Source organism: Podarcis tiliguerta, assembly GCF_965153285.1.
Source record: "Podarcis tiliguerta genome assembly, chromosome: 1".
Taxonomy (NCBI): domain Eukaryota; kingdom Metazoa; phylum Chordata; class Lepidosauria; order Squamata; family Lacertidae; genus Podarcis; species Podarcis tiliguerta.
In genome coordinates, this window is record NC_139534.1 from 83,099,884 (window position 1) to 83,113,677 (window position 13,794).

The 13,794-nt window shown below is 42.7% G+C and overlaps 1 protein-coding gene across 4 annotated transcripts in view; it reads left to right on the forward strand.

Moving 5' to 3' along the window:
* The window catches only part of LOC310680697 (uncharacterized protein), a 101,135-nt gene that overhangs the window by 21,433 nt on the left and 65,908 nt on the right, over positions 1 to 13,794 (forward strand). For all 4 annotated transcript variants that reach the window (XR_014512874.1, XM_083447702.1, XM_083447704.1 and 1 more), the window contains one exon: positions 2,253 to 2,365. Coding sequence is in view for 3 of the 4 variants with exons in the window: in XM_083447702.1 (XP_083303828.1) it covers positions 2,253 to 2,365 (113 nt within the window). In the remaining variant the exon portion in view is untranslated. The remainder of the gene's footprint in view (positions 1 to 2,252; positions 2,366 to 13,794) is intronic.

Below are 13,794 nucleotides of genomic sequence, written 5' to 3' on the forward strand. Positions count from 1 at the left end.
CTTTTCCTTATCCATGCACATAGCGCCGAGGAGAGTTAGAGGCAGCTTGCATTGCTTTGCCTTTCCCCTTTCGCTGTAATTAGCAAGTCGGATTTCGTGGGCAGGAGAAAGAAGGGGCGTTAGGTGAGGAGGAAAGGTTCCCCCCCCCCCTCCTACGAAGACAAATGCACCTCGGCCCGGACAGACCAGACGAGGGGCGAACAGCAAGTTGCCCGTGCAATGAATGCCCGGTTGTCGCAATCTCGGGGCCTATTGGGTGCAAAAGCCTCTTTGGAAGGAGGAGGAGGAGGAGGAAGGGTGGGAAACCCAAGAAGGATCCTTCTCCAACTCTTGACAACTCTCAGGGATCCCCACCCCCCACCCCTCCTAGCCAACACACAGAGAAAGTGCTCAACTCCGGAAGGAGCGTCTCTTGCTTGGGAGAGAAGGCTGCAGTGGAGACACTGAGGGCGAGGGACACAGCCGAGGCTGAGGGCTGCTGTTTCTCCAGAGATAAAAGGGGGTTTGACAGGCTGGTGGTGTTGCAGAAAAGAGTAAAAGTCTGCCCAGTTGCTGAGCTGGGATGCAGGGCAAAAGCAAAGGAGCGCCTCGGGTTTCTTCCCCACCTTTTCTCCCCTTCCCCACCTCCTTGGCCAGGGTTGGTGGCTGGCAATGGAGCTGGATTGAGGGAGGCAGCACTAGGTGGGTCACTCCACCTCGAAAGCAACGTGCATTTGCCCAAGATCCCCGCTTTTCGCCTTCTTGCACAACCACCACCACCCGAATCCCCCCTCTCTGCCCATCCTCCCAGTCTCCAGCAAGCCCTCTGAGTCTGGGGAGCATCTCTGAAGGGAAAGGCGCACACAGGGCAGAGAGGGGCGCTTGAAAGGGAGGGAAGTGCACGGATGGAGCAGCCACGACCAGAGCCTCTCCTTTGCTGTGCGTGTGTCTTGCCCATCCCTGTCGCAGGAGAATCCCAACCTAAGCAATCTGGGAGGGGAGGGGTGTCTGAGGAGGAACGCTTGGAAAAACCAAGCCACCGTGGGTTAGCTCCCTTCCTTTCGGCTCTTTGCATTGGCAGCCAACTGTTGCTACCAGTCTGGGGGAAACTGCTGTAGTTGCGGGAATCTGAGCTCCTTCTCTCACTTTCAAGCCGTGCTCTTCAATGCGGGTTAAAAGGGCATAAAGCAAACCATAGCGCCTGTCTCCCCCTTGCCTCACCACCACTACTGCGTATGACTGGTATTTTTTTTAGGCGGGAGGGGACATTTTGAGGGGGTGGCTTTCGACTAGAGGGAAGCTCCGTCAGCTCTGCTCTGCAAAACCGCGACAGGCTCCCTTGCCCGACGTGGCGGGCGACAACAGCCCTTGCACCTTCCAAATCTCAATGATTTGGGCGTGATCCACTCAGTCTGAAAGATTGTCTGCTCATTGGGGGGAGGTTGGGGGATCAATGACGTTCTTCTCAGTGAAGGCAATGAGATCTTTCCTAAGGATCTAGAGACCACGTCTAAAACACGAGCAAGGCCTCATCCTCCGTTTCCTTCTCTCCCAATGAAAAATCCTCACGTCCTTGCAGGCAAAAGCTGCGGGGAAGCTGGGGGTACTTGCTTTCCTCCCCCTCCCCCTGCCCAGGAAAGGGGGAGGTGAATGGCTAACCTTTTCCTGTTCTGCGCGCCTCGCTTTTATGCTACCTTTTCTTATATGTGAGCAGAGATCGTTCTCGAAAGATGCAGAAAAGTTCTATCTGTCCTCTCCAAGAAACTCCCCCACGCCACCATCCCCGAAATACTCTAAATGCCCCCACCTTTAAATTTCGAGGGCACGCTAGGAATGGCCCAAAGCCGAGACTACAGCTGTCTGAAAAGACGAGACGAGCTGAGTCAGGTGGAAGAGCCAAACCAACGCCCGTCGGAAAAGGCAAGGGATATTGTGAGAAAATGATCTTTGGGAGAAAGGCTTTTTTAAAAAATCAAATGTATAGCCAGCCACTCACCTTCCCTTTCTTTCTAAAGGAGCCTTTAGCCCACTTAGCCTCCCATTTCTGCGTGCCCTCCACCCTTATCCATGCGACGTGTTTCCCAAGAAGTTTCAAGGACGTCCGATGTAAGCAGAGGCCAGATGCTCTTTCGACTGGAGGTTGTTGCGTCCCTCTCTCCCTCCCTCGCCTCTTTCCCACAGAAGCAGCCTCCGTGTCGTCCCCCCTTCCATGCAACAAGAATCCCGTTTGCCCTGGGAAGCGCTAACGTCGAGAACGCTGTGCTCCTTTGCAGGTGGTGGCCCCGTCTGTCCGGGCTGGCGGTCCGAGGGGAAGGCCTCACTCTGGAAGAGATCGGATTCCGAGGGAGAGGACGGAGAAGAGGACTCGCCTAGTTGGGAGCTGCAGGTGAGAAACACGTAAACGCACACGGAAAAGAAACCCCACAACCGCGTGAGCAGCAGGGTTAGCGCGAAAGGTCACAGCGGTCTGGAGAGACTAAACAAAAGAGTGCAAAGAGACTAAACAACGCGCGCCCTTGAGATCCGTCCAGCCGACCCTGGAAACCGGTGCAGTTTCCCTTCCCTCTCTTGACCAGAGCAGAAAACAGTCGCGTCGTTTGTAGGGCCTGTAGTGCAGCGCTTTCTCAAGGCTGGGGCTGCATACGTCTTTTTGAGAAGGAAGGGAAGGGAACTCCAGGCTGAGGTAACTTGCTGGTCGATATCACTTCTTAGCGCGGGGCAGCATGTGACCATATAATTTCATAGGCGCCCTTTCAAGAAAAGGAGGAAGAAAGGTGAAGTAAAAGAGAGGCAGGCCGAGTCACGTTCTCCCCTCACCCTGCAGAAATCAAAGGGGTCTGTAAAGTTCGACTGAGATGTGATAATCTTTAGCACTGCTTCCTGTTTCATTGAAGTATAGCCGAATTTAAAAAGAATAACCCTCAGCAGAGACCTGGGTGTTCTCCCCACTCTTCCATCTTTGGCCCAAAGGAATTTCTTGCCTCTAGGCAGTTTCTAAAGGCCTTCGGCTAATGTTTGGGAGTGGGGTAGGTCAAAGGGGTTTCTCAAAGGGATTGACAACATTTTAAAAATCAGGCAGGTAAGGGAGTTTATGCAGTATTTTTCCCCCTGGTTGAAATGGAAATGAAACTAGCCATTCAATTAGCTGCTAAGGCCTCTCCCTTTGAAACAGAAGATATCCAAACCAAATTATACTGTTTTACCCTTTCTCAGCTTCATGTGCAACTTTAAAGCGTCAATTTCAGTACCAACAACTTGTTACATATCTGAAATAAACCCAGATTTCCCTTCGTTGTATGTAAGAAGTGCAGTTGAAGACTGTGACCCACAACTCAGATAAGACAATGAAAGACGATTCAGCCCAAGTGTAGTCCTAGGACTGCAGTTTAACTGGGCTGGTATGAACGGTTTGGCTTCCCACCTCGCAATTACGTACTTATAATGCTGCTTAATGTTCTTATACTGCAGGAAGACCGTTCACATCTGGTGGAGGAGGGTTTTTTGAATGCGTTGACAAGGATGAGCAGACACATGCTCACTGGACAGGCTTAGGTTAAGGCAAGCATAAAGGGAGAAATCTCAGATATAAATTGAGTCAGCGACTGGCACCCCCACAATGGCCATAGAGCAAGCTATGATTTCATAAAATTTCAGCCAATACTAAAAATGCTGCTCATCCTTACCAGCCTAACAAATTTTAATTTGTCATCACTTAGAAAGTGGTTTGGTCCATAACGTGCAGTTCTTTTCTTTCCCATTTACCTTTTGCATTAACCCAGAGCTGTTGTGTACGGGCTGCAGACCTCTCTGGCCCACAGTTATATTGATACTTCTCAATTAAACAAATGTGATGTACTCATGGACAAGACAGCAGCCATGAAGGTTGCTGCACTAAGCGGTGCCTCCTTTATCTGCTGACCTTTACGTAGCTTCAAGTCTACCATTAAGCAGTGGTTAGAGGTGATTCACTTAAGGCAAGAAGAAAGGTCAATAGGGTTGACTTTGCCCTAGTGTTACCAAGAAGCGAATGAAGACCACAAAAACAATCTACCGTTTGTCTTAAACTCCTGAGAAGGTTGGGTTGTTGTTTATGTATGGATTCATAGGAAGGATATATGCAGGGAAGAGATTCAGGCCTGTTTTCACATTCTCTGGTGACTGAGAAATTTAAGCATTCGATTCCATCCTGTCCATCAATCTAAAATAAACAGAATGAGAAACAACAAGCTCATTATGGATTTATAAAAGTCCATAGTTGAAAAGCTGCCCCCCCCAAAAAAAAAATGTATTCCAGCCAGCTACGTTTTATGTCTTAAAGTAAGCGTTTTCAAGATCTCTTTCTATTAGAAGACCATTTCTGGAAGACAATTTTGGCCTGTAATTGCATAGGAAGCCATTATCCTATAATGCACACTTTTTTGTAAGCGCGAGAATGTTCTTCAGAAAGGTGCTATTACGATTTGGTGGCATCACAGACAGGGTGCTGTTTTTTCCATTGTCTTGGGCCAGGCCATTCTTTATGCCACACATTGCTTTACAGCTCTTACATCATCCCTCATTGTGTTTTAAATAAATATTTAGGTACAGAAATGCTGGAAGGGTTCAATATCATACCATATCAGTCCTGTGCATGTCTGTTTGGAAAAACTTCCTACTGATCTGAATGAGGCGAACAATCTCAAGGACATGTGTGCAGGGCTGCAACCTTAGTATGAGACAGAAAGACGACAACCTCTCAGCCAGGAGGGGTCCTAAGGATAGGAATGGGGTGTAAAATGCAGTAAGTAAATATATTTCGTTCATCCTTCTGCCCAAGTTGGGCATAAACAGTTTTAAAGTGTTAATATACTGGGGTTTGACAACAGAAGTAAATGTCTAAATAGTGAATATCATTAAAGCTGCAAACATGAACACACTCTCTAGTGAGGAAACCCCACTGGACACAGTAGAATTTACTTCTGAGTAAGCATCCATAAGATATACTGAAGGCAGCCCTGTTTAGGGAAGTTTTTCATGACTGATGTTTTAATGTATTTTTAATCTTTTGTTGAAAGCTGCCCAGGGTAGCTGGGGAAAACCAGCCAGATGGGCGGGGTATAAATAATAAATTATTACTACTACTACTACTACTATTATTCTATAATCATAGAACTGTAGAGTTGGAAGGGTCCACAAGGGTCATGTAGTTCAGCCCCCTGCAATACATGAATCTTTTGCCCAACGTGGGGCTCAAACCCACAACCCTGAGGTTAAGAGTCTCATGCTGTTCTGAGTGAGCTACCCAAGCTGGCAGTATATGAGCTGTTTTGCCTGTGTTTGTACTCATTGAGTCTGCATATAGGCATACCTGCAAATAGGAATGGATGTGAGTCTTTCTGCTGCTGTGGAGTGAGCTCCACTACTCCAACATATCCTTCAAATGACATACACAAGGCCTCAAAATCAAATGACGATTGCCTTTTCCCCCCTTTGCCCTTTCCCCCTTTCGGTGCTTCACTCTCTTTGGTGTACCAACCCACCTTCCTTCATTTCTCCCCACCCCCTTGTGGTTTTTATCTGACAGACTGTCCATCATTTTATTTCCTTAGTTTTTGAAAACCATAACATGCTTTTGGGTTCTTCTAAAGCTTGAAAAAACTGTTCAAGAAAGCAAGTTGGCTGGGGAGACTTTGAAGCTTTGTGACTGGTCATCAGAGTTCTGTACATTCGAAGAACAAGATTCTCTTGATTTTGAGCTGGGTGGGTTGGGTGTCTCCCAAATGTAATTAAGTGTCCTTCTACAGCAGATACTCTGTTTCAAATATGCATATCAGGGACAGATACAATGTTGTCATCATTGCCCACGAATCTTTGCATCCCAATTTGTCACAGCCCTCCTCAACCACCCATATCTTGTTCAGTTCCTATTTCTTTAGTCCAAATATTTCCTATAGGTCAGACCTAAATCATACTCTTGTTATAGGTAGGAGTTCACTAGCAATCACCTTAAAACAATCTCCAACTAGAGAGTAAAGTTTTCCCACATTGCACTGTTGTGCCCTATGTCTCACATGGAAACACATAGGCATTCATAAATTACTATTTATTATTCTTTAAATTATGGGAATTGATTGGGAGGTCATTTTGCTCTTTGGTCATTTTCAGCATCTTTGCATCCCTACTGAATAGTTAACAAAACAACTATGCATTTCTGCCTTCCCGCCCCACTCCACCAATTTCAGAAAAACCCAAAGAGTAGTAAATTTGGGGGCTGTTAAATTGCAAGTTGGCTATCTCACTTACATCCCCCCTCATCCAGTGCCGGATTTACGTATAAGCTAAACAAGCTATAGCTTAGGGCCCCACTCTCTTGGGGGTCCCCCCCAAAAAAAAAAATAAAGGGAAAAAACTGGATGTACATTTCCAAAATATAAGATAAAAAAACAAAATAAAATTTGCATACAGCATCAGTGGCAAATGGCTTTAGATACCTAGAGCATATATTCAGCACAAAAAACAGCGACAATTTGTCATTAACAAAGGACAGCAGGACATATAAAGGGCCCTATTACCTTCAGTAGCTATGGGCCTCATCAAACCTAAATCCGGCCCTGCCCTCATCATATAAAAGCTAATTATTTTTGGTGTTTGTATGTGTGCATATTACAAATATATTTGTTGTCTATACAAAAGTGTAATTTGACAGGTTTGCAACTGCCTGTCACACATGGACCCCCCCCCCCCGTATCAAGAGCAAAAACTGTTGCTTTCTATGTAGAGGTCACTGCATAGGTTAGGAAGGAAGTTCTAGACCCCCTCCATTTTGTTATAGCTGAATCGTGACCTGGGAGGAGTCAGAGAGAAGCTCAGGCTCCTTCCAGTAACTAATACTGCCTCCTTAGGGAAGCCCAATTGCCACTTTGTGAATGGTGGGTCTCTGTTTCCGAGCCGGTGATTCCCATCATATGGAACGTCATGCTATTCTGCTGACTCACTTGGGGAAGAGGGACGAACAAAGCTTTCTGCAAAATGAGATGAAACAACAACGACAACAAAAATCCTATTTAGCTATCGCTAGCGGCATCCAACGGTTGCCAGCACTGAAAGAGGGTCTTCTGTTTCTGTTATTACTGCAAATCATCATGTTTTAAATACCAAATCTATTCTAGGGCCAGTACTGCGGAGGCCACTTATTGGTTTCAACTAATGGTCACAGATATGAGACATCTTTAAATGCAAATTTTTGCTGCAGGTAGCTTAATACCTGGCTACAGAGGGTTGGAAAATGGGCTGAGCAGATCCTAGACAAGAGACTGCAGGTCTACAAAGAAATCTTACGTTGGCTTTTTATTTTACATTTTTATATGGAGACCATAGCCCTGCCTGAGAAAGAAGAGACCTAGGGCCTCTTGTGTAAATGTAACCTAGAGTAGAAGTGAGGAAATTATACAACATATTAATTAAAGGAAACAATAGGCTTGTTCCAATCCTGATAGACAGACAGACAGACATATACACAGCTTGTTGATTAAATAAATATTGTTGAGATCATTTCAGTAACTTGTTTCAACTTGAGCCTCTCAAAGTTGGCTAATGCAAGGCACTCCAAAGATTGTCTTTGTAATTACTTTGAGTGAACTGTCATAAAATAGAAATTTCAGTTATATATTTTAGGGTCACTGCCCTTGCATTCTGGAAGCCTTGTTTATATATTTAATTTCATATTAATATTCTTGAAGAATATTAGCCTGGCACATCTTTGCTCTTTTCACATGGATTTAGGATGGACGTAGGCTGGGATCATATTATTGCTCTAAAATGGCCATCAGATTTCTGTGCCGTCAGAAAAACTTTAAGGGTCACGTTGATCTGTATCCACATTTCCACACACAGCGATAATTATGCAACATCATTAGAAACTGTTGCACCCACCATTTTCCAGATATCTGGCGAATGAGATTTCCTTTTGCTTTTTGACTTAAATTTACGTTCCAGCTTTTCACTTCATCCAGAGCTTCACAGTGTTTCGGTAGTTTTGAAGAACTCATTGTTCTCTTCATTATTTCTGTTTCAACCAATGTGGAGAGAGAAACTTTCTCCCATGAAGAGGCATAATCCCTTTCCACACGCAAGTCATACTTTGCTGCTGGTGTCTTTGTGTACTTGAGACTGGCACGGCAATGGGTGTAGAAGGCCTTTCTCAAGACACAGAAGGGAAAAACAATTGGTGGGCATGCTCTCTCTTTTCTTGAGGTTAAAAAAAGCACACCACAAGTTTCTTATCTGAGCAGCAGGACCATGTAACTTTAGTAGTTACAGGATTGTGGTGAGACGGGGGAAATTGCCTAGATTCTGCAACACACAAAAAAAGTGGCCATATATGTGGTGGTGGTGACAGGTTTTACACTGCTTAGAGCTTTCTTTTTTCAGGAGTTTAATTACGCAAAAGTGTGGGAGTGCGCTTTGTCTGTATTTGTGTTGTTCCTTTGCACAACAAGGATTCCCCCCCCCCCCCAAGTCGAAATTAGTTGCATCTCTTTAAGCACAATCATCCTGCTCCCATATCCTGCTTAAAGGCAAATTCAGGTATGAGGAGTTCTACTTAATCTGCTCAAAAAGTGTATAGCCAGTTTTATTCCTTTGGGGTAGGCTGCAGCTCAGCAATCTGATACTCTAACTCCATGCCTGCTCTCAGTACACAGTCCTGGGGCCGTTGGATAAAAGAACGTTACATTTTAAACAACCCTCTTGCTATGGGAACTTTATGATAGAGAGTCATTCGGAGCATGAGTCTGGTTATGACATAGCATAGAAAGCTAAACAACAAGAGCATAGAAGTTTGTTTTTATCCTATAGAAAGGAAGTGTCCTTTGAAGCATTAGGTGTATGATCCTTCATTCAATAGTACTGAGAGCCCCTATTGAAGTGATTGCGTCATCTGGGGAAGCAATGGAAAATGAGACCAATTAAGCAGCCAACCTGTTATTTCCCCACAACACCCAGAACATGTCAGCATTGTTAATTTCGGAGAAATATCTTGGGCACCGAACAAAAAGTGCAAATACCAACATGCTTTATTGGCATGCTAAAATTATCACCTGTGGTGTCAGTCCTGTTGCCTTCTGACTGTGCCTTTAAATCCTTACAACATGGCTGCTGTCTCCCCTTACTTTAAACAATGTACTGACGTCAGCTAACGTCTATCTATGCAACAGTATAGACAAATAAGATGAAAGTTCCGTGACCAAACTTGTGATAGAGTAACAAATTATTCCAGGCTATTATAGCTTGAGACCTGGTGCTGATGTTGGACTAGGAAAATGCCCGTCATTGTGCTTAATGTGTATATGGAAGAAATACTTGTATATTGCAAGGACTCCTGGGGGTGCAGCACGTCTTAGTGTGGTCTGTGCGCACAAGATGAACTCCTTGTGAGGGCCAGGGCAGCCCAGTGTCAGGATGGAAGGAAGCTTTTGCCTACAACACAAGCATCAAGAGCAGTGCTTTACTGTTCCACACTACATTTGAGAACATGGTTTTAATGGAGCTAAAGCTTCTCCCTGCCCCCATATTGTCTCATATTGGCATAGGAAATTGAGAAGATTTGCACTGGAACAAAAAATATTTAGGGAAAGAATCCTGCTTCCTTGTGAGGGCCATTGTTTTGATAACACAGTCATCATAGCCAAGAAGAACTGAGTTCATAAACCATAGAGTTGGAAGGGATCCTTATGGCCATCTAGTCCAGCTCCTGCAATGCAGGAATCTCAACTGGATCACACATGACAAGTGGCCACCCAACATCCACTTAAAAACCTCCAAGGAAGGAGAGCCCACCACCTTTTGTGGCAGTCGGCTCCACTGCCAAACAACTGTATAGCTTCATCCTCTGTTGTGCTTGAGTAGAATGCGATTGAACTTTGGGAACTGCCTTTCAAACAGATACAGATATGTAGATAACATGATGTGTGATAACAATATTCTTGTATTTTGTCAACCTTCAGAGGTAGCCCTATCGCTAGGGGAAATGAGGCAGCCACCTCCAAGACAGTAAGGCAGCAGAATGGGTGGTAGATTGCTCGAGCACACGGGACACAATCTGTCAGGGAAGTTCTCTCATGCAAGTGCCTCTGAAGGGAATAGGAGCTGGGCAAATTCTGCGTGGTTATTGTTCATCTCATTGATGCCTGCACAAGGCAACTTCCCTCTTCACTGTGCCCTGTATTAAACAGTGGCTTCTTGGATCAGCCTTAGGTGTTGTAGTGTGGGAGCCTGCGCTTAAAAATATAGCTTGGGTCAAAACAGGGAGCAAATACTGTATATTATTATTATTATTATTATTATTATTATTATTATTATTATTTATTACCTGCTCTTCCCCCCTTAGCTCCTGAGGCAGGTAACGACATTACAGCACAACATTACAAAACAATATTAAAAAGAGATAAAAGCAACTTACAATTAGAAAAGCAAAATTGGGCCTAAAAATATGATGGTTAAACACATGTTCCTTGCCTGGATTGCTGCCCAAAATTGCTACCCGTCATGATGAAGTAACATACACAGATATACATATGCACGTTTATAATATAATATACAGATAAATTATTTATAGACAAAAGTGTAGCAAAATAAAGCTGCTCATTTGTACCTGCAGGTATATTTATTTGAATTCAGTTTATTTATTGCAAAAATGTTTCCAAGTTCCCCTCTTTACTAGCATCAACATTTAGATATGAAGGACCAAACTTTTATACTAGACGTCATGTCATCCTAGTTTTCAGCTCAAGCAAATCTGCAGAAACTAAGACCAGCACATAGGACAATCAACCTATATGCAAAACATATACAACTTGGTATGCTTCTTTTTGTTTTATTTTCATTCTCCTGAAAAAGGGCAAGCAAGCTATATGTACTATCCAACAAAAGAAACTCTTTGGGCTCTTTTAAAATGCTGACATTAAAACCATTTTCTTTTCTCATTAACAATTTGCCCAATTTGATAGCATATATTTATGAATGGTAGATGCGTTGTAATTGGGCTGATAGAGAAATAGTTATATAATCTTGCCCTTGAGAATAACAGAAAACTAATGTGTGAATTGTGTATGGAGAGAGAGAGATAATTAAAAAGTAAGAAAGGAAAACAGAGGGGCATTTCTGGTGAATTTTGTCCATTATGTGCATTTACAATAGGTAAGCAAATCTTATGTATTCAGCCAACATTTTGATTCTTATTCCTTCTCTCTCTCTCTCTCTCTCTCTCTGCTTGCCCAGTGAATGTTTTTGTGGTTTTTTGTTTTTGTTTTTGCGTCTTGATTTTACTTTTGTTCATTTCTCTTTCTCTGTACCTTTTTTTCCAACGGAACGTGAATGCATGTTATAATAATCTAATCTGGATAATAAGGGAGAGCTGCTAATGGGTCACAGCTATACAGTGAGTGACTAGACTTTGAAACTTTATGAAACAGGAGGCTAAACTTGATCGAGCAACCACTTCTGTGGTTCAAACCTCAATGAAAGAGACAAGAACTGTACGAGGAGCCTTTGCATTACAAACAGGGGATACCATATGACATCACTGCAGTGGCAGGGATTTTAGAATGATTGTTTCCTGAATCCAGGAAAGGTTTCCATATGTAAAAGCAGGCTCCTGGCTAAAGGCTTCACAGATATTTTGATAGATGTGTGCTGTACGTGCAAACAGGTGCTGCGCGGGGGGAATGCTTGTTTGTTGGTTTGTTTTTTTAAAAAAACACAACTCAGCATCCCGGCCTGTGCACATGATGAGCTTAATAATAATAATAATAATAATAATAATAATAATAATAATAATTTTATTATTTATACCCCGCCCATCTGGCTGGGTCTCCCCAGCCACTCTGGGTGGCTCCCAATAGAGGGCTAAGAATAAAACTTCAAACATTAAAAAGTCCCATAACAGCTAAGTAGATTCATGCTCTCACATCCCTCAGTAGATGGTTGTTCAGTTCCAATAGTGACAGTATGTGTTGGAGGAGTGAAGAGGCATTTTCCCCAAACCATGCTGCTCTCCTACCGTAGAAAATAGGGACGGGACTGATTGCACCAACCATAGCCTGTTAGGGGACAAGGAGTAGAAGCATCTTCATGTTCTAGCCATGAGCCGATATCCAAGAGAGAGTGAGTTAAACATAGCTAACTCTCTCCTAGATTGTGGTCATAGTCTCTCTCTCTCCCCTGCCCCCCTTATTTTACTTATATTTTATACATTTATTTACATTTTATACATTCTTTTTTATTTTGATGAAGTAAATAAATAAGAATAAAAATGTGCACCCCACCACCAAGACTATTCCATTGTAACTATCCAGCCTCTCAAAATTTCAACACCTCTCGCGATGGCTTGACCCCTTTCCATTCTAACAGTACAAATTCTACAAACACCCTCCACATCTCCTCAAAATCATTCCTCCTGAATATTCCCCGTCTTACCTTAATGGCACATGTTAATTTATCATGAATAGCTATATTCCACACCTCTTTATAGCATTCTTCCATTTTGTATTCTGGTCGTGGTCATATTTTTGCCACATTTTATCTATGTTTATCATAATGGTCATAATTGTGTTAAAATCAGGCCTATTTAAAGTATACCTAATAATAATAATAATGGCGCATCAATTTTGCTTAACGCCATGCAAAAAAAACCCAGAGTGACAGGTCTCTTTCAGAATAGTTTACACACAACACAACACAACATAGAAATAGAAGTGGGCACAAAATTAAGCAAATTCAGATACATATATGCCTACAGGAACGTGGTTATGAAAAACATAATTCTCTCTGGTAGGTTTAAAAATGGGGGTGCTGGAGGAATATATGTACATTATTGTTTCAGCTCCCTGAAGTACGAAGAAAAATTATGGTGATCTCCTAAATAGGCAACTTTGAATTTTGAACATATTCAGTATTATTTTGTGGGAAGGCCCTAATATATACGTTTAGTGAGGCAGCTAGCCAATGGAACTATTTCATTTCATGAGACATATGTATTTTAAAAAGTTAATGAATGATATATATATTAAAACATATTTGCATAATACTAAAATCTCATTGCAGATGCAATTGGGGGATACTAAAGATAGGGCCTACTTTTTGTTAATATAGAATAATTCACAATAATATATATATATATATATATATATATATATACACACACACACACAATTGAAGCATATATTATTAGAAGGCATGTCTATCTTTAATCTTTTGTTTTACTTGAGCGGGGAATTTGGAATATAAGATATTGACTTTTATCTCTATACATTTATTTCTAAAATTTCTTTGCTGCCCCTTCAATATAAATAGCCCCAGGACAGCTAAAATAGGACACTAGAACCAAAAGGCTTAAAATGAACAGGTTCAAATCTCATCATCATTTACACACAACACACAAACAAACAAACAAACAAACACAATTGTATCGGATTTCAGTTGTGCACTGTCCGCTTCAGCTGCTTTTGCTTTATTGCTGGAATGATACTGAGGAATCAGTATAAAAGGAGAGAAGTCTGCTAATTTGGAGCAGTCTTCCATTTTAGCCGCACAGATTAATCAAAGGTGAAAATCTTGATAAGAGATTAACACTGCAGTTGATTAATGTTGATTAATGCTGCAATCCTCTGCATTTCCATTCGGAAGTTAGTCCAATTGTATTCCATGGGATACTCTCTCAGGAAAGCATGTGAAGGACTGGAGCCTGGCAGTGCAACCCTGTGCACATTTACTTGTGAGCAAGTCCCTCTGCATTCAGTGGGACTTACTCCCAGGCAAGTGGGTGTAAGATTGAAGCCT